The 20,542-nt window shown below is 39.1% G+C and overlaps 1 protein-coding gene across 11 annotated transcripts in view; it reads right to left on the reverse strand.

Moving 5' to 3' along the window:
* Window positions 1-20,542, reverse strand: part of MCTP2 (multiple C2 and transmembrane domain containing 2) — a 312,542-nt gene that overhangs the window by 147,958 nt on the left and 144,042 nt on the right. For all 11 annotated transcript variants that reach the window (XR_010317359.1, XR_010317360.1, XM_023553059.2 and 8 more), the window contains 2 exons: window positions 11,480-11,666; window positions 7,016-7,109 (listed from right to left, as the gene is read on the reverse strand). Coding sequence is in view for 9 of the 11 variants with exons in the window: in XM_023553059.2 (XP_023408827.2) it covers window positions 7,016-7,109; window positions 11,480-11,666 (281 nt within the window). In the remaining 2 variants the exon portion in view is untranslated. The remainder of the gene's footprint in view (window positions 1-7,015; window positions 7,110-11,479; window positions 11,667-20,542) is intronic.

A 20,542-nucleotide genomic window follows, 5' to 3' on the forward strand; every position in this document is an offset into this window, starting at 1 on the left:
CCTCTGAGTGGGTTTAAACTTCCAACCCTTCAATGATAGTCAAACACAACCATTTGCACCATCCCAGGAATACTTATATCAACAATCTCCCAATAAAATAAACTTAATAAAGAATGAAAATAAGCATTTATTGAGCATGTAATATGTATCAGATACATTCATTTAGATTTTAATTTCACCCTAAAAATACCCATGAGGAAGTGAAGACTTAGAGTGGACACAGGCCAGTATGTCTTAGAACCAAGGTTTACGCATGGGTCTCTGCTTCTAAACCCTTTTCTCTGTACCATACTATAATATGTAAGATTAAAATGGGAGTCAGATATCATAAAAATAAATGCTGAAAAGGGGGACTAACTGTCACCTTCAACAGATAAGTCATTGGACTTTTTTACTTATGGATTTAATTATGGCACAAATTTGGGCAAAAGGAAAGGACTCATGTACTTCTCAAATGAATGGAATGGATGAACGATTCCCCCACAGTAATGGGAGCACCGACTTGTGTGTGGAACAGATCAAGAGTTCCTCCTAATGGCATAGCCAAGGAACCAGTGCATTTGAAATAGTCCTTCTGAGTTTGACCAGGGTTCTCTTCCACTTCAACGGCATATGCTACCCCCTACATTTGGTATTCTGTAATAGAGAATGGGGTAAAGGAAGACAGAAGCCCTCTCTAGCTGATCATAAGCAACTCAAGAGTGTGACTGATAAACAAAAAAACCAAACCCATTGTCATCAAGTCTACTTCGACCCATAGTGGCCCTATAGGACAGAGGAGAACTGCCCCACTGGGCCTCCAAGGATTGACTAGTGGGTATGAACTGTCAACCTTTTGGTTAGCAGCCAAGTTTTTAACCATTGCACCACCAGGGTAATGATTTTTTTTTTTTTTAATGAATATCTGTGGAAGACAACTGAATCTCCCACCATGTTGACTCTCCTTAAGTTCAGGAAAAAAAAAAAAAAAAACACTTGGGGAAACTATACACAGATCCCTGGAAACAGCAGGGGGCTCTGGATTCAAATATATCTTTGTTTCCTGGATCTGAAACTATTATAGCCTCTAATATCCTTATTTGTTAAATAAGCCTATGTCATACTAATCTGCATTTCTTCTTGTCTTAAAATGTGTTCCAGTTACCACTCCTCTGACAGATATTTTGAGACTATATTAATTTAGTAGTTGTCTCATGTACTAACAGTGGAAGTATGGAAGGATCCAAAAGACTCCCCTGACACCAAGGTGTCAAGAGGATCCAGATCCATTTGGAAATTGTTACACTTGATGGGTGGCTTTTACATGGCAAAAAACACCAAAAATTCTCAAGATGAGATAAAACTCCCCATGAAACTCCTGGAGGACAAGTATCACCAAATTGTGAGCAAAGATGGCATTTCCGGTTTTGTTCTTCCCTTGCCTCCTGATAATTCCCCAGCCTCTCATCATGAGATGAAGGTTATTAGAATGATGAGAACATGAAAAATTAAGATGGAATTGTGCAACAAAGATAAAGTATACTGAGACCTATAGTGTTGTATTGTATTGCATTGTATTATATCATACCATATTATATTGTATTATACTATACTATATTGTTATTTTTTTATACTGTATTATATTACATTATATCTTCTTTCTATACTATTGGCATGACGATTTAAAGAAAAACCCCCTAGAAGGTTCTATCTCCCCTATCTTATGCCAGGAATCTTAAGGGGCAGAGGCATTGTGGTAGTGGTAACAGAATGAGAGTGGAGGAATAAAGGAGAGTGAAACCAAAGAATAAATGCTCTCACCATTGGAGGAATTCCCTTTAGGGAGAAGGGAATAACTAAGACTTATTTTTAAGAACAAAATTTATAAAGAGAAAGCCTAATTAACAGCGAAGGAAGTTGATACAAGTTGATCCTACGGAAAGACAACAAGGGTTATTAAACAGGTGTTGACTTTTGGCTAATACATTATGCAAATGGTAGCCGTGATATTTTTGGTACTGATCTGTTGGGTAAACCCCCACGTGTTACCTTTCCACAGCTTCCCCACAATCTTCTATCAATTATAACACAGCCATCCAGAACAATTCTCCACAGGGGTGAAGAGCATAGCAAGATAGTTTCCTACTCTTCACGGGTAGATCTCTCTCAATAGCTAAGATAAGCCTTGCTATTAGTACTAGAATCTGAGAACTGAAATGTGTTTTTTTTTTTTTTTTTTGTCTACTTTATTACCTTTTTCTAGTTAATGAGATAAACTCTGCATTTTCTTTCAGTAGTATTGATTCATAAATATGATGTGCCTGTGGGCAAAGTAGAAAATCTGACACCATTCTTTGACAGGGCTTCTATTGTGGATAAGGATTCTAAAGTACTAACAATTTCTCAGCCATCCAGAACAAAATGTCACTCTCTCTCATTTCATAATTAGAATGTGGGCTATTTTCTTTTTAAAACACCTAAGTTTTAAGACCAACAGCAGCTCAGTGAAGTACGTTGGCCTCATTAAATATTACACACAGCTATCTTCACCTTGAGTCTCAAAGTACAATTTATCACTTCTTTCATGAGTCAAGGCTGTGGCCTGGTTGACTCTCAGAATAATGACATCACTGGATAATCTATTACTTAAAGAGGATTTTAGTTTCTGCTAGGCTCAAGGAGTTTGCGAGGAGAAATCTTTAGAAAACATCTGACAGACTCTTCTATTAGGATAACTGCTTATGGCTATCCACATTTAATGTTAGCTGTAGAACTGAGAACATTAAAATATCTTTCACCAATTTGGGAGAGACAGGTTGTAAGGGAAGATAGATTACTTCAGATTCTTACCAAATGAAAAAAAAAAAAAGTTCTACCTCTTACATACAAACAAATATCAAAAACTCATAAAAAAATCAAGTTCTATACAAGTTTAAAATTAACATGGAAATACTTTCATTCACACAATACTATTCTATTAAATAGCATATTTATAAAAACTGAATTCATAATTAAAAGAATATATGGATCTTTTTTTTATATATTAAAGCCTTTACCTTTTGTAAATATCTTCATACTGGTAATACATGTAGACTTAGGTTGTTAATATCTTTGAACACATTGGAAAAGCTATACAAAATATTTAAAAAAATTTTTTTTAATATTTTGCACCTATATAAAAAATACATTTTTTATGGAAAAGGAGTAATTCACCTTAGTATACATAGTTTAACCCAATGTTCTAAAATACTAGCATAGTAACAAATGTTCAATTTTTCCAAAGTTTATTTTAATTTTTCTTTATGATTATATAAACATACATCAATAACAACTACTTATGAATATTCCTCTAGTTTTATAACAGTGGAACGGGTGACCAATATTTTCCTTTTCTAATTGTTACTCATAAGGAAATTGATGATTTAAAACTGGCAAACCACTGATGACCAGGTTTACCACATGCATTCGGTCCTCCTCTAGTACATGAAGGCCTACACCTGTAGCCTCCATATAAACAGCTTGCAAGAACTGCTTCCCCCTCATGGATCTTTGCTTGACTTTAAATTTTGTGTTCTAGTTTTTGTGGGAAAGTTTTCTGATTGGGCATTCAAGGTGGGGGACTCTCAGGGTCTTTCCCTCGTAAGCGCCCCTGCACAGGCTTGCCCATGGTTTCTCTGTGCGTTGCCCCATAGGTCCAGTTATTCTCCTCACCCTCTTGCCCGTGCTGTTCCTCCCAGTCCTAGTGTCCATCCACCTCAGGCCTCAGCAAGATTCAATAGTACTTTCTCACAGTCACAGTCTTCCTTCACCCCTCCCAATTGCACAGCCAGCGAACACCCACAGCCAATCTGTGCCACCTTAAATAATCGAGTTATAGCTTCCTCAGATTAGCTCCCTTTCTGTGTTCCCTGTTTGCGGTGTTGCCTTCACTGTGATGAACGAGTGCTCTCAATGATAACGGATAAGTTCTCCCTGCTTCTGTGCCATCCCCACTCCTTTTCTCCCCTGCTTCTAGACTCATTCTGACTCTCCAACACCTCAGCTGCTGTCCGGAGTTCTGAGATCTCATTCCATGCTTGTTTTCATTCATTGTTCAGTGTTCAGTTGCTGGGGGAAAAAATGTGAACATCCACTCCCTCTGTCATCTTGCTCCACCCTCTCTTCCCAATTCTTTACTTGCAGGTGAATACTTCCCTCTCTCATGGAAACCCTGGTGACGTAGTGGTTAAGTGCTATGGCTGCTAACCAAAGGGATGGCAGTTCAAATCCACCAGATGCTCCTTGATAACTCTATGGGGCAGTTCTACTCTGTCCTGTAGGGTCACTATGAGTCGGAATCAACTCGACCACACCGGGTATTGGTTTACTTCCCTCTCTGAGCAACTGCAATGGTATACTAATTTATAAAGTAAGGTTGATTGGAAAATATGGGGGATAGGGATACAAAAAATATATAGATTTATATTTCTTAAATGCTCCTGGTACTAGCAATGATGGGTACCTCTTCTAATCCATGGTCAAATGAGCTGGTGTCTTTTATTATATATCAAGTGAGTGGTAATAATAATGATGACAGCAACTATGCTTAAGAACCTAGTATATGACATGATCCCTAACCTCTTGGAGATATCAATTGCATCATTTCTGCCATCTCACTACAAACTGAACCCATGTCTTTTTTTACATACAAAAGTTACTTCATAACTTTTCGGATTAGGTTCATTTTGTTTTCCTAAAGCAATGCCCCTATAACAGACTGCAAGATTCACAGATGAGTCGACCAACCCATAAGGGACATAGACTGTTAAATTTGATTCTAAAAATAAAGATCAATATAGTCTGAAGACATATTTAGCTAATGACAATTCTCTTTGCATCAATTCAGGAAAGTGATCATTTTTCTCCCAATAATCCAAAGATAGTAAAATGCCACAGTATTTAGCCATAACTTACAGCATTTATTTGATTTCTAATCAAAGCTTTTTGTTACTAGAATCCTTTGACACACACGATCATTGTTCATATTCGCCACTCTAGAACTACAAAAATCCTGGATACAAAGAAAACAACAAAATGAAGACAATAACATTTCTGCCCAAATTATTCTGCCCAAAAGGAAGTTTTGCCTTAGAGTCTGGTCTTTACAAAGATTCTGATATTTCTAGTTCCTCTCCCAAGTCATTTTATTTTAATAGTCAAAGTACTCTGATGAAAGATACATCGGCCTCAAACAATCTCCATACGTACTAGTTTTGAGGGTTTTAAAAATGTTGCCTGACAAGATTAGTAAAATAAAACAAAGCAGGCAAAATAAATAAATAAATAAATTTTACATATGGATATAGTCGTAAATAAGCCTATAAAAAATTTTTAAAGCACTATAGTATGAAGTATTGCACATCATGAATTGTACATCTACGGAAGGAATTTTTTTTAAATACTTTTGAAAGGCATAAATAACTTTTTGGAGCTTGAGACATTTCCTGAGACAACAATTATCATGGATTCAAAAAATGCTACATCTGAATTAAAAAAACAAACCCACTGCCAAAAAGCTGATTCCAACTCATAGCAACCCTAGAGGACAGAGAAGAACTCCCTCAGAGGGCTTCCAAGGCTGTGACTCTGTACAGAAGCAAACTGCTACATCTTTCTCCCACAAAGTGGCTTGTGGGTTCAAACCACCAATCTTTCAATTAGCAGCTGAGCACTTAACCACTGCACCACCTGGGGTCCCTTCACATCTGAATACTTGGATGGAAATAAAATGACGTGCTCTGGAAATCTCTGGTACATAATTTTAAATGTGCTTTAGTGGTGACATGACTATAAATGTCAAAGGCACATGGGGAATGTTTGAATAAAATGTTTTCATAAATTAAAAGTAGAAAGAAAGGAATATTTGTAAATTAATATGAGACTATAAACGTGGGCTGGGATAAATATCTGCAACTGAATTATTGAATATTAAAAATGATGATTTGAGAATTCTATCTACAACCCTGAACATATTCAGGTTGGCCAAAAAACATTTCTGGATCCCTGGGTGTTCCCTTAGGGTCAGAGTCTTTTTATATTGGGGGCTTATCGAGTAGAAATTTCTCTTGGCTCATTTACCAGATTGTGTATTCTCCACAAATTTTGTGATATGAAGCACTTAAAATTTTCTGTTCCAAAAGCTGAACTTAGTCAGTGGTTATACAAAAATAATATGGTTGGTTTTGTGTGAAAGGGACAACAACAAAAAATTGTCCACATTCTAAAAATGTAAGATACAAAAACATTCAATATGTGTCAACAGATACAATCATGCTGTATAATACTCTTTGTATTTATCAATTTACTTGGTAAAAAATGTCAGTCAACATGAGGGGGTAATTTGGCAGTGAGTGTAGAGTCACCAGTCATACACTGGAATGTCTGGGTTTCCCCATATTCACAGAGCACAACTACGTATAAAGCATGTCTGTTCTAGTCTCCATCTAAAAGTTCAAGTTAGTGAAGCACCAAGAGAAACTCAGTAAAAGGCAATGTTAACTGCAAAGTGGTCCCATGGTCTAGACTCCGGTCATTGTCAACAGAGAAGTGTCAGCCGTATCTGCTCTCATGCTCAGTTATGAATCATCTGCTCTTTGCCGTAAAGACACCAGCGCGTGCACCAGAGGCTACTGCATGGGAATAAAGGCAAGGAGTTGAGTGACTGTCTTTTGAGGCACTGTAGAAAAGCTTTATCAGAAAATCAGCACAGAAGTAGGAACACCAATAATCCACAAATATCTTTGACATTCAGACAGACTAGGAGGCTAACTATAGTAAAACGATTTGAACAAATAATTTTGTGAGAAAGTTTTCATTATATGAAAAAAATTGCTCAAGTTGGCATTTTTTCTACAACTCTGTTTGAAAGATCGTCATTGCTGTATACGTACATACTCCTGCTGATGAAAATGTTTTGTTTTGCCCTAAGATCGTTCCAAAGGAGAAAATGCACACAAGTAAAAAGGAACATGAATTGAAAAGTGAAAATATTCTGTACCTGAGAAGTCTGCCGCTAAGAGATCTACTGCCTTTAAAACTTTCACTTGTAAAAGCCCGATGTCTTTCATCTCTTTCAGGGAGTTCTGTAAGGACTGAAGGGGAGAAAAGGAGATCAAAAATGAAAATCACTTCCTAATATACCAATTAAAGCCATAAAGTCCTACAGGAAGTACAGTCTAGATTTATGTTCACCTTTCTCATTAAGTTCTTAGAAAAGCTCCAAAAATACATTATGTCAATTAAGAGGACAGTGACGCATTCACAGAAGCCTGATGAAGAGAAAAGTGGCCGTGAGTTAATTAACTACAGCCTCAAAATAAATTGCAAGCATATACAATCTACTTAGAACATCGCCCCCTGGGCAATGTGTGTGGAACTACTTCCATTCCCTTTTTTCCCCTTCTTTCTCGTAAATGAAAATTTTGAATCACCTAAAAGAGCACATTATTCTAACCCAGTGAGCACAGACTTTATAAATACCAGATGGCTAAACTTAGACCCTTCACAGATACTTCTAACCACTGGAAAGACAGTAGGATGGAAACAGAGTGAATTTTCTGCTCTATGCTTTAAAAAAAAGCGGTTGGTTAAATAAGAGATTGACCATCTATCACCACACCGTTCTCACATTGCCTTTAAACTTTACTCTGCATGAGCCAAAGTTTTCATATATTTACTGGTAATTCTTTCTTCTAAACAATATTTCATTGTGTTTTAGGTGAACGTTGACACAGCAAATTAGGTTCTCCTTTAACAATTTTTATACAAATTGGTCCATGCCATTGGTTACAATTTTTACCATGTGTCAGCATTCTCATTATTTTCGTTCTGTTTGTTCTGTTTCCATTGATCTAGTTTCCCTTCCCTTCCTTGCCTTCTCATCCTTGTTTTTGGGTAAATGTTAACCATTTGCTTTCATTATAGTTAATTTTTTTTAAGGGAGAATATTACTCACAGGTGACATTGTTTATTTTATAAGCCAATGCATTATTTAGCTGAAAAATGACCTTAAAAAATTGTTTCAGTTTCAAGTTCCAAGGCTATCTGAGGGCGATAGCCTTGGGGGTTCCTCTAGTCTCTGTCGGTCCAGTAAGTCTGGCCTTTTTTAGGAATTTGAGTTTTGTTTTACATTTTTCTCCCATTCTGTCCAGAAACTTCTATTGTGTCCCTGTCAGAACAGTCAGTAGTGGTAGCCAGGCACCATCTAGTTCCACCAGACTCAAGTTAGAAGAGGCTGTGGCTTGTGTGGGTTATTAATCCCATGGACTAGTTTCTTCTTTGAGCCTTTGACTTCCTTCATTCTCTTTTGCTCCATAGGAGACTAGTAGTTATATCTTAGATGGCTGCTTGCAAGCTTTTAAGACCCCAGAAACTACTCACCAAACTGGGATGTAGAACATTATCTTTGTAAACCAGGTTATGCCAATTGACTAAGTTGTCCCCCAAGACTAAGGTCCCAAGCCTTTTTACCCAGTAACCAGTCCCACGAGTTGTTTGGATATGCCTAGTAAGCCTTCATAACTGTGCTCCCTATGCAGTTTGTTATATACGTGAATGTACGTGCAGCACACACAAACATGTACTTACGTATTCCTACAGATACACCCACACATGCATATATATGAATTTAATCACATATGATTTCCTATATACATATATGCATCCAAATCTACCTGTGTAACCACGCACATATTTTTTGGTTATTTTTATTATTGCTCCAAAATTGTATATGTTATAGCATTTATCGCAATTGTCCCTTTTTCTTGAGTACTTCTTAGTGTCTTTACTTACCTTGATCAAGTGTGCTGACTTCAGCCCTATGTGGGACTGTCTTTCCTATCGCCAGAAGTAACAAGTGTCTACTATCTAGAAAGCAATTCCCCCTCTCTCTCCCTCCCATCCCTGGTAACCATGAAAGTACTGAGTTTTCTGTGTGTATATCTATTCTTGACTTTTTATAAGAATGGGACCATACAATATTTGTCTTTTTGTGATTGACTTATTTCATTTAGTATAATGTCCTCCAGATTCATCCATGTTATGTTTTGCAGATTCCTCATTATTCTTTATAGTTGCGTAATATTCCATTGTATGTATGTACCAGAATTTGTTTATCCATTCATCCATCGATGGGCACTTAGGTTGTTTCCATCTTTTTGCTGATGTGAATAATGCTGCAATGCAATAATTCTTAAGCATATACAGCAGTATCGATTTAAATGTCTACACATGTGGCATCCTTAAGAAATTGTACATGAAAGATATATGCAGACATACTCTCTTTTCATGCCTCCAGAACACATCCATGGGAAGGGTTTGTGTTTGGTTTAAAACCTTCAAATAGATGGTTTCTGCCATCCTTACATAGCTGAAACCATGTGACAAAGAGGCCCCAAGGATTAATGGAAGGATAGTAATACCCTTATTTAGTAATTTCAAGACAATATTTAAAGCTTAATAATAATTAAGGTTTGCCTAACCTAATTATGAGGATCCCTAGTGGTGTAGTGGTTAAGCACTCGGCTGCTACCGGAAAGGTCAGCAGTTCAAATCCGCCAGCTGCTCTACAGGAAAAAGATGTGGCAGTCTGCTTCTGTAAAGATTTACAGCCTTGGAAACCCAATGGGGGAGTTCTACTTTGATTCCTATGAGTAGGAATCAACTAGATGGCAATGAGGTTGCTTTGGGTTTAACCTAATTATGTACCAGTCCTAAGGGTTTTTGGAAGTTGTTTCTCTCTGCATTTTCAAGCTGGGAAAAAAAAAAAAAAAAAAAAAACTCGAGTTTTTAAGCTAAGATGAAAGCATTTCAAATAAAATACTTCTACTGTTGTGAGGTAAACTTGACCTAAAATATGTTCTACTCTTGTAATCAAAAAACAAATCCAGGGGTCTGTAACTTTCTTGTGCTTACACTGCTCCAGTGTGGCACAGTGAGGACCCAACACTTTGCTTTCACTTGGGAATACATGGTTCTTTCCTCTAGCATGCCACACTGGCCAACTTCCTGGCTAATGCTGGAGAAACACTTGATATCTCTACTTTGATCATAGTCTCCTTCAAACCTCTTTTCAATTGTTGTTGTTGTTGTTGTGTGCTGTTGAGTTAATTTTGACTCAGCAACCCTATAGGACAGAGCAGAACTACCCCACAGGGAATCCAAAGTGCAACTGGTGGATTTGAACTGTACCCTTTGGGTTAGCAGCCTGAGCTCGACTACTACTTTTCAAATCCTGAGGCATTATTCAAAGCACCCATTGAAATCTAAGCTAATGCCAGTTATAAATACAGGATACTTCTCATGAATTTGGTAAATTTTGCAATTTATTCCTGGGAAAGTATTAATTTTCACCATGAAATACTCATTTGCTTAAAACGTCTTCAGAGAGAATATTAACGGTGAACGCTGTTGAGGCTCCTTTAGAGTGCGCCAACATTGCACGAAGAACTTGTGTTGACAATGAGACGTGTGGCTAGGTTTTGTACTCACGAAGATAAAACCCACCAAACCCACTTCCGTCGAGTCAATTCCGACTCATAGCGATCCTACATGACAGAGTAGAACTGCCCCATAGTTTCCAAGGAGCACCTGGCAGATTCGAACAACTGACCTCTTGGTTAGCAGCTGTAGCACTTAACCATTACGCCACCAGGGTTTCCCACGAAGGTAAAGAATGATTCAATTAATCAATACATCTGCCCAGGAGGGCTCTGGAGGCACTAACGTTTATGCTAAGAACGATATTCCCACTGAACAGGGATTCTTTACTTGATTTTCATGCCATCTTCTTACACCATGCCTTCCATGTGTGGCAATAAAATAAACGTATTGATTTTCAAAGAAGATAGGATAAACACAGAATGCAAATAAAGGCACCTAGGAAGCCAGAGTACAAAAATGAATGAAGAGGACACAGCTATTCAATTTTAAAATGCTGAGTGGACTTTGATGCACACTGCAGCTACTCAGGCAAAAATCACATGCTGCTGTTATCATCAGCATCCTTCATGTCTCTTTAGTGCTCTTCTTTACAGGGCACAAACACTTTCTCATTTGATCCCAAAAGGCTCTGGAAAGGTGTCTTTTAATGTTTCAAGCATTAGTGCTTGGTTAAAAAAAAAAAAAAAGACACTTACGCGAATTTATATTAAATCCCTACTCACCTATGCAAGACATGCCCCAAAATGGTTTGCTTCCTTGAGGATTTCAATTTTCTCCAAAAGATTTCTTAAAAGCTAAAAGTTCAACATGCCTTTTTGCTTTAAAAATAGCAAAGCTAATTCCAGTCAAATTTCAGCTTCTCACTAAGACATTAGCCTCTAGGTCTGATGTCGTGTTTTATGAGACATACAATTAAACTTGGGACAAAGATCTCTTTTCAGGCAATTTTTCAGCTCATAGACTCTATTTCAACTTAAAGAGGGTAGGGAGTGGGAGGAGAGTAACCAGCAAAGGCACTCACGTATCGCTGGGAAATCTGCTTTCTCTCGCTGGGGTCCGCCAAGGGGCAGACACATAGATCAGAGATGGAGACCCCCGCACAGGGCGTGAGTGTGACCAGCATAAGGAGCGCCCCCAGGCAGCTCTCCAGTGGCAACTCCAGACAGTTGGCTTGCTTGAGAGGGAGTGCCCCAATATCCACTTTACACCTAGAATATTTTCACGAATTAGAGAGAAAAGAGTGATTAACTCAAGGCCACTTCAGAACCGCCAAAGCACCTGATTTTTATTCCATCCTTCCAGAAACCTCACTCTGTCTGGCTTGGGTTTATTGCGGAGTGTCCCCACAGGGCAGTGAAGGTTGCAGGTGTCCCCCGGCTCGTAATACTCACTCCCAGCCTAACACGCTCTAAAATTAAGGAGAGGGAGGTAAAGCAAATCAAATAGAAGGCAGCACCTGGGGACAGCAAATGAAAAGAGAAGAGCGGGGTCTTTGCCAAATAAGGATGGCAAGAAAGTTGATGGGATCAAGAATCGGTGAGGAAAAAAGTTTCAAATTTGAAGCATTACTAATGAATGTTCTCTATAGCTTCTCTGGGCTGTGTCTTTTACGAGTCAGGAGAATAAAGAACCAAGTTTCCAAAAAAAGGGAAGAAAAAAAGGCATGAGAAGTGCAAGAGGGAGAGGACTAATGGAGAAACCATTTTTCCCCCAATTAATGCCAACTGAGGAGTTTTTATTTAAAGCAACGTGTTAAGGTGTTTTCCTAATAGGCAGAGTTCCCCAGGGTTCCCCCAGGTGGGTCTCTTTAGGACAAATGGAGCATGAAGTGCTGTTGATTGATCCCATCTCTGTAGCACTGCCAGAGGAGGCTGTACCCATCTGCTATAAATTGCATGTTTTCCGCCTCTTAACAGCCAATGTTCTGGGGATGCTGAAAACCTCAAACACATTTAAATACAGAAGCGAACACCACAAAAGGGAGCCAAGGTGCTAAGCCATTTATTAGCTTTACCACTGAAAACTCTGGGTTTGCCTGGACCACACCTGCTTTATTTTTGTTCAGTGGCGAAGCAGCAGGGCTCCAGTGGAGGGGGTAGGAGCAGGCAATGGTAGTTCCTTGATGTAATGTTTTTATTCATTTATTGTTTTAAGGCTCATTTGCCCTCCATAATTACTGAATACTATGAATGGACTCAACAGCAGTGGGTTTTGGGTTTTATGAATACAAAAGACTTTAGAGCAAGAATGGAAACACTTCTCACAACACAGACAAGGACGGGTACTTGTGCTAAATTCTCTAATGGACTTTGCGTGCCTGCAGATGATGACAAAGAGGTAAAATGCCATATTACACAAAGCAATAACAACTGCCAGCCACAAGGATATGTAGGGAAACACTTCGTATTTAATAAATTTGAAAGAAAGCTTGCAAGCCCCTTCCCAGTTAAAAAGAAAAAAAAAAAATTACATTAAACATCTACACCAGCTGTTTCTACTGGATCAAAAGCATTTTCAAATGCTGACTTGTGCTTATAAAATCAAGAATACGTGAGTAGTTATTAATTTCCTAATTGTCAAATGTCATCCCGGCAAGGGGGGCAAATAGGGATGAAAGCTTTGCTTGTCATAAATTCCTCAAGTAGTATTTATACAGGAGACAGATTACAAAAATATATCTTACGAAAGAATTCTCTATGATGTGAATGAAAACAATTTTTTCCTCTGTGGCAATGAGGAATCACTTTAAGTTAATGTTTACTGATATCTATAAAAAGAAAGGTTACTAAATACTTTTATCTAAGTAAGTATGTAAGTGGGGGGATAAATTTACTTGGAAAAAAATGTCAAGTGCTTTAACTATGCCATTTCTAGGAAATTCCTAACCAATATTGCAAGAGTCTATCTTCTTAGGGATACTTTGGTAAGCATTATTTTTCATCGTTACAGATGCTTTCATTTAACGAAGCTATTTCTTCTGGAAAGATGAACAATCTAAATTTGTTAAGAATTTTTTCCAGCGATAACTTCAATTAATCCAAATTAATAATAACCTATTTAGAGCGCATTCTTTTTAATAGCATTAATAATGGCATTATATTTTTGTCCTTTGAGTGTTTACCTTTTTTATCATGGTGGCAGTTCTGTATGTTTTTTGAACAGCTAAAGGTTATTTAGAGACAAGAACTCTAGCAGCTAACAGTGCTCAGGTAGAAAAACAATGCATAATTAGGCAATAATAAAATTCTTCTTGGATAATTCAAAGTGGACCTGACGTTAGTTCTAAAAAGTTGTCTAAAAATGCTGTGAGCAATATTAAAAAAAAAAAAAAAAAACCCGTTGCTGTTGAGTCGATTTTGACTCATAGTACAGGACAGAACAGATAAACCCCAAAGGATTTCCAAGGAGCAGCTGGTGGATTCGAACTGCCAACTTATGGGTTAGCAGCTGAGCTCTTATAAACACTGAGCCACCAGGACTCTGTGATCAATCTTAGCATATTTAAAATAAGTCTGCAAACTCTTCTGGTGACTGCTTAAAGGCACAACTTACTGGAACAGAGCAGTTTATTATTTGAAACAAAAGCTGATCACGTACCAGACAAAATGCAAAGTAAATATTGGGATTCTTCCCAGAAAATGATACATTTTCACAAACCTTTCAGTCATTTCTGCCCAGTGTGAAACTCCTGCACCTATCTTATGTTAAGAGATTTAGATAACTAGAAAAGAACCCTTGAGTGAAAAAATAGCTGTGCCTATTTTCGATATAAGGAGTCTCTGGCTGGTGCAAAGAGTTACATACTTGACCGCCAGCCAAAAGACTGGGGGTCCAAAACCCACCCAGATGTCCAAAATCTACTCAGAAAGGTCACAACCTTGACAGCAACTTTATTTTTTAAGTTATTATTATTATTATTTTAGGTATAAAAGCCCCATAAGCAACAGGTCAAGACTTGAGGGTGACTGTCATAGAGTCTACATTCTCATTGAACCAATTAGTGAATTCACCCAAATATTCATTTTCACTTTCTGACTTGAAAGATGAAATTAAATTGCTATATCAGCATGTCAGTAAAAACTAAACCTTAGTCCTTTCACCCATGAGTTGCAACCCAGGCATGTAGGACTTCCTGCTCCACCATGAGAATTGATGTCTTAAGTCTTAAGAAATAATTTAAAGCTACCCTCTCCCTAGTTTTAACAACGAGCTCCCTTATAAAGAACGCCTTCTATAAACTTTCTACAAATGAACCACTCTCTGCATCTCTTCAACCCACCTGGGCTCCCCATTTATTCCCACATTCTGGAAGTAAGGAGAAAAGATGGGAAAAAGAAAAAATCTATTTCACAGAGGCCCCTCTTCCCCAGGCCTCACATTTTACCCCACTTCAGCCCCAGACCACCATTCTCCAGTTCATCCTAAATTTTCAAAGAGAACCAGAAACTCTGGAGATTAGCTACATGTTGGAAGAATTATTAGCGTTAACCCAAAGCTAGGAGGGGCCATGGCGCTGTCAGCCAAAGCAGCAGTAGAAAATAGGTAAAAACAGACTTTTTTGTGCATGTAAAATTTCAGGCATTTTTACCTCAGGTAACGTGTATGTAGTTTTAGTAGGAATCAATTAAACACAATGGCTTTTTTTGTGTTTTTTTTTTAGGTTGAAATAAAGACAAATGGACTAAAACCTAAAATCTTTAGGATATAAGTTTACTGAAATATATTCATCAAAGAAAATTATAATTTAAAAATGTTGAAAGGGGAATCCTGGATTTTCTTCTTCCATTCCCATTACTGTGGCAGATTCTACTCTGTGAAAATACTAAATAACTCAGTTGGTATCTTAATTTTTTCTAGTTGCTACTGAAGCATCGTGAATCTGTTTCTTTTTTCCAAGGCTTACTTTCATCTGTTCAGATACCTGCTATGGGCTGGGCACCAGTTAGCCTCTGAGAATGCCTTGGAGAACAATGCAGAATGAGCCCAGGCTCCCAGGGATATCAAAATACCCCCTCCCACTCTCTCTCCTCTCATTCGTCTAAACACTACTCACTCACTGTCCAAGTCTGTAATTTTACAGACATTGTTAAACATCTTCTTTTCCCCTTCTCCTTTCTTTTCATTTGCATCTTCTAAATTTTCTCATAAATCCTACACAAATGGCAACCTTCTATAAACATTCATGAAAAGTCTGCTTATTAGAGCAGATACAATTTTCTTTAAAAATTAAGCTCAGTGTTAAGATATATAGTTTAAAAGGCTATCATAATGATTTATTTTTTTCAATTAGTATTAAAAGTAACACTAACATTAATAGATAATAGGCTTTTTCTGTGAAGGGCCAGAGAATAAATATCTTCAATTTGTGGGCCAGTCAGTCTCTGTCGTAACTAACTCAACTCTGCTGCTATAGTATCAAAGCAGTAATAGACAATGTAAACACATGAAGGAGACACTGTTCTAATAAAGCTTTATTTATACGAATGGGCAGCCAACTGGATTTGAGCTCCAGGGCCCTAATTTGACAATCCCTGATCTAGAGAAATGCTAATCACTCAGCTGTGGTGAATTGCACCAAACGAAGTATTAAAAAAAAAAAAAAGCAGCAGCAGCAGAAGAAAAATCTACAAGTTTGGTTTTACAACACTAACACATTTATAAAAGTATTGGAGATATTAACGTAAGAAAAATTTTTATTGAAAATAACTTTTAACTCACTATAGCCCAAGAAATGCTGGCCAATATATCCAATAATCTGTTTGCTAATAAAAACTGTTATGGAGTTAAAATATTGCTCTTCTAGCTGATAGAAACAATGTGAGCAACACACTGTGAGCACATGTAAAAGACATGCACTAAATGAGCAAGGCAGGTCTATTCCCTTGGCAACATGCGTGACTTCACAAGGGAAGGGGAGGGACTGTGTTCTGATGGTCATTCAGAAGGGGCTACACATGGACTCTCAGATGATCGGGAGACTCACATGCCAATGTCGGATCTCGGCGTATTCATTCAATAGGAGCTCCACTGTGATAAGACTCACAGGATGGAAATAAAAATAGTCAGGTCTGTGTTCGTGCCTAGAGAGGAGCTGTCCTTTGCTCATTTGCATGAGGTGGAATCCAATAGCTTTGTGACCTCACCCGCGGCCCTTCTCTCTAGCCTTCCCTCCTGACAAAACCCACCTTTTCCACTCCTTTCAGCTGCTCAGTGGGAAGCTCTCCCTTTCCCCTAGGCCTCTGCTCCTCATGCTGTGCTGTTTTCCTGGAAAACTCTTCCTCCAGTTCCCTCGTCTGGGTCTGGCAAACTACCACTCGGGAGCCACGTCCTGCCATTTTCCACTGAATCCTCAGTGCTTTGCAGGCTGCCTGACACATGGTGTGTTCTCTACATGCTGAATAAAACGACAAAAATAGTCTGCTCTGGCTCATGGCAACCCCATGTGTGTCAGAGCAGAGCTGTGCTTCACAGGGTTTTCAGTGGTTGATTTTTCAGAAGCAGGTCACCAGGCCTTTCTTCCAAGGCACCTCTGGGTGGAATGGAACCTCCAAACTTGCCATTCGCAGCCGAGTACATTAACCATTTGCATCACCCAGAGACTTGGGATAAAAGGAGTGAACAAATAAGTGAACGTTTGTAGCATAATGAAAATATCAGGACACTTGAAGCAAAAAAATTTTTTAAACCTAAGTTATAAATTCAGTGCTTCTTATCAACCAACTAAATCTTTTCCAGTCTCCATTTAGGCACTAATACCTCTTCCAGCCTTCCAAAAGATTGCCAGCCCTTTCTTACAATCCCCTATGTAAGAAATGTTTCAAAATAAATGTATTTACTAGGTGCCTCTTGGCTTGAAAATTTCATGGTTCTACTTACCTGAAGAAAGCAGGGACTCAATTACACTTAGTTGGTGCCACAGACGTATATTAAAGCCATCCTCTCTGGCCCCTAGGCAGTTCAGGCGCTGATTTAGCATTCTTTCTGACCTCCTGTTCTCTTCTTTCTCCATTAACCCCGCTGCATTTTAATGTTTTAATTCAACACATAATTCTACCATATCAGTCAGCCAAACCTGCTCAACTTTTACTTGTCATGATAGCTTTTAACCTCTTCTTCATTACCATAATTCTATGTTTTATATTGCAGACTGGTCAGCTTTTAACTTAGATGCAGGGGGCAGAGAAGAGCGGCAGAGTTTTAAAAGCTGTAAATCTCAGAGGCTAAGGAAGCGGGGAGCAGGAAGAAAACTGTGAATGTGTCAAGCCTGGCTGTAAAAGCAGATCAACGACATGGGGAGCAATTTGTCCACAGCAATCCTCCAGCCCAGACTCTCCCCTGCCTCAAAGTCACTAATAAACGGGTGGAGTGTCAGAGCTACTTTATAAGGGCACCGTCCGGGAGTGAAGAAGACTAATTTGGAGGCAGGGCAGTCAAAATGGAACTGGGGATTCACATCTTAAGCTTTCCAGACAAAATTAAGTGCAGAATATACTACGGAAAGTTGAACTTTACAACCATCTTGAAATGCAAAATATACTTTAAGAAAATGATCCTTCTGATACGGCACAGGCTTTCAGTGGTAGAATTCTCGCCTTCCATGCAGAAGACCCAGGTTCAATTCCCAGTCAATGCACAATCACCACCTGTCTGTCAGTGGAGGTTTGCACGTTGCTATGATACTTCAATAGGCTCCAGCAACGCTTCTACACTAAGGTGGACTGGGAAGAAAGGCCTGTCAATCTACTTTTGAAAATCAGCCAATGAAAACCCTATGAATAACAATGGTCGACCCTACTGGCAACCAATCACAGGGATGGCGCAGGATGAGGCAGTGTTTCATTCCATTGTGTATGAGGTTGCCTTGAGTTGGGGGCCAATTGGACATCAGCTAACAGCTACAACAACACAATGGAACAATCTGTATTCATACTCTGGCCATTTGTTTAAAAGTTGAATCCGGTTAAACTTGGCTTTACCTCTTATACCACCTAGAATTTTATTATCCCGGGACCACCAGTGGACTCTAAGATCACACTTTCTGGTTTTTTGTTTTTGTGTGTGTGTGCACGTGTGTTGTTCTGCTCATGAAGAGGCAGTGGAGTTAATATGCACCATGTTTCTGGTTTTGATGGATCTATTCAATACACAGGCCCCAACCTCCTTTACAGTTATATGAGGCTCAGTGAAAATCTTTGGATGGACCTTGGCCTAAGAGGAAGTCAGGAAGCTCCACATATGTACTCAAGAGAGTCTCAGCCGGCTGGCTGCCCGGTAGGGCCATGTTTTAACCATCACCCACCAAGCAATTCAATGCTGATATGATTTCTCTTCACATATCCAACCACACTGACCCAACACTTTCTTCCACGGCTACAAAATCCCGGTATCATTCAGGCTATCTTCCACTGTTCAACCCTTCAGTCAACAGATGCCCTTCCTACCACATTCTCAAACACGTTCACATCTTGCCTCTATCAAAAAACGCAGAAAATGTCGATACAGTTTCGAAAGAAATACGGTGGCATTACTAGTTATATTTTGCTTATTTAAATTATATAAATTTGGTTGAAACTGATGTGGGAATCTAGAGTTGCTTGGCAGAAAAATCTCAAAACCAATAATAATAATAATACTATCTACCACTTGAGTACTCAAGAAGACCTCGGTATCAAATAGACACAACGACCCTACAAACTGGGCACTGACCCCGCTTTACAGATTGAAGGCCAGATTCCACATGTGAATTTGCCACCAAAGGCCACATGGCTAGCAACCGGTGTGGCTTCAAGCAAGCCAAGGAGGCTCAGAAGCTGATGTTCCTTCCCTCAGATCACACTGCCGCCGAGGGGGAGCTTCGCTGAAGGATGTCCTCAGAGAGGCCATGGAAGGCTTTAAATTACTACCGTCGAGGTGTTCTTCAAAAGTAGAGTATGAGACAGACCTCGGGATCCACACTAAGGGTCATTCACACCTAGAACCTACTAACACATGGTGACCTTCTCCCAACTGCTAAAAAATAAAACGACCGCACCTTAGAATTATGACAAGATAGAAAAGGAAATATTGAAAAATGTAAAAACTACTGAAGAAAGAACAGTGTGTGGACATCAGCGACACGCATGTATTAGCACAACAGTGCCTTTAAGTCTGAGAAGCAGCATATATTTTAGAGTAGGTTTTGCTCCACCTGGACATTAGCTGCAGGGTAATGCTGTGTAGCCAGCTCCCATGGGAGGACTTTGTTATCTTTTGCACCTCAGGAGAGGAAAACGGAAAAGGATACAAAAAAAAAAAAAAAAAAAATCCTTTCGAATCCATGAAGAGGAAGGACAGAATGACCATAAGTGCAGGTATATTTCTGAATTACAAACAGGAAATAGCTAAAATAATAATGAATGCCCAAATGCCAAAACATAGAGTAAAAGGGACATCTTAAATTATTCTTTGTTCTCTGTGAGGTAACCTAGCACTGGTTTGGAGAAGCATTTCCTATTATGTAAAGGAAACGTGACAGCACAATGACACATGAAATGAAAGGCATTATTCTTTGTACCTCCTAAAAGAACGCTCTGGCCATCCATCACAGGGGGCCGAATTCCCACTGTTAGATAACGCTTTGGGGACATGGAGTTCTCTGCATTTGTGTGACTTATCATTGCTCCACAGAGCACAAAGTTTCTGGTCCTCCTCCCATCGGTGCTGGTGACACCCAGGTATGTCACAGGGGGACAAGCGTCTGAGGTACCAAGAAGTACCTGAGACATCTCAGCTACCCCATGTGGGTGGAATAGGGAGGGACAAGGTCAAACCAGTAACTAAGTGGGCAACAGCCGTGCGATGCTTGATTTCTTAGAAGAGCTGGAGTGGTCCGGTCTGGTTTGCCAGCGAAATGCACAAACCTGGCTTAGGAGATTGCTAACAAAGCAGTGACTACTACCTACTCGATAAGTACAGGCTTGGGGATGAGGAGAGTGTGGAAAGCACTGTGACCAGTCCTGTGACAAGTGCAGGACAACGCACACCCAAGGCAGTGCTTCCCAGCCAGTGGGTGTTTGGCCATGTGTAGTGGAATTTGGGTGTGCAG

Source organism: Loxodonta africana, chromosome 13 (genome assembly GCF_030014295.1).
Source record: "Loxodonta africana isolate mLoxAfr1 chromosome 13, mLoxAfr1.hap2, whole genome shotgun sequence".
Taxonomy (NCBI): Eukaryota; Metazoa; Chordata; class Mammalia; order Proboscidea; family Elephantidae; genus Loxodonta; species Loxodonta africana.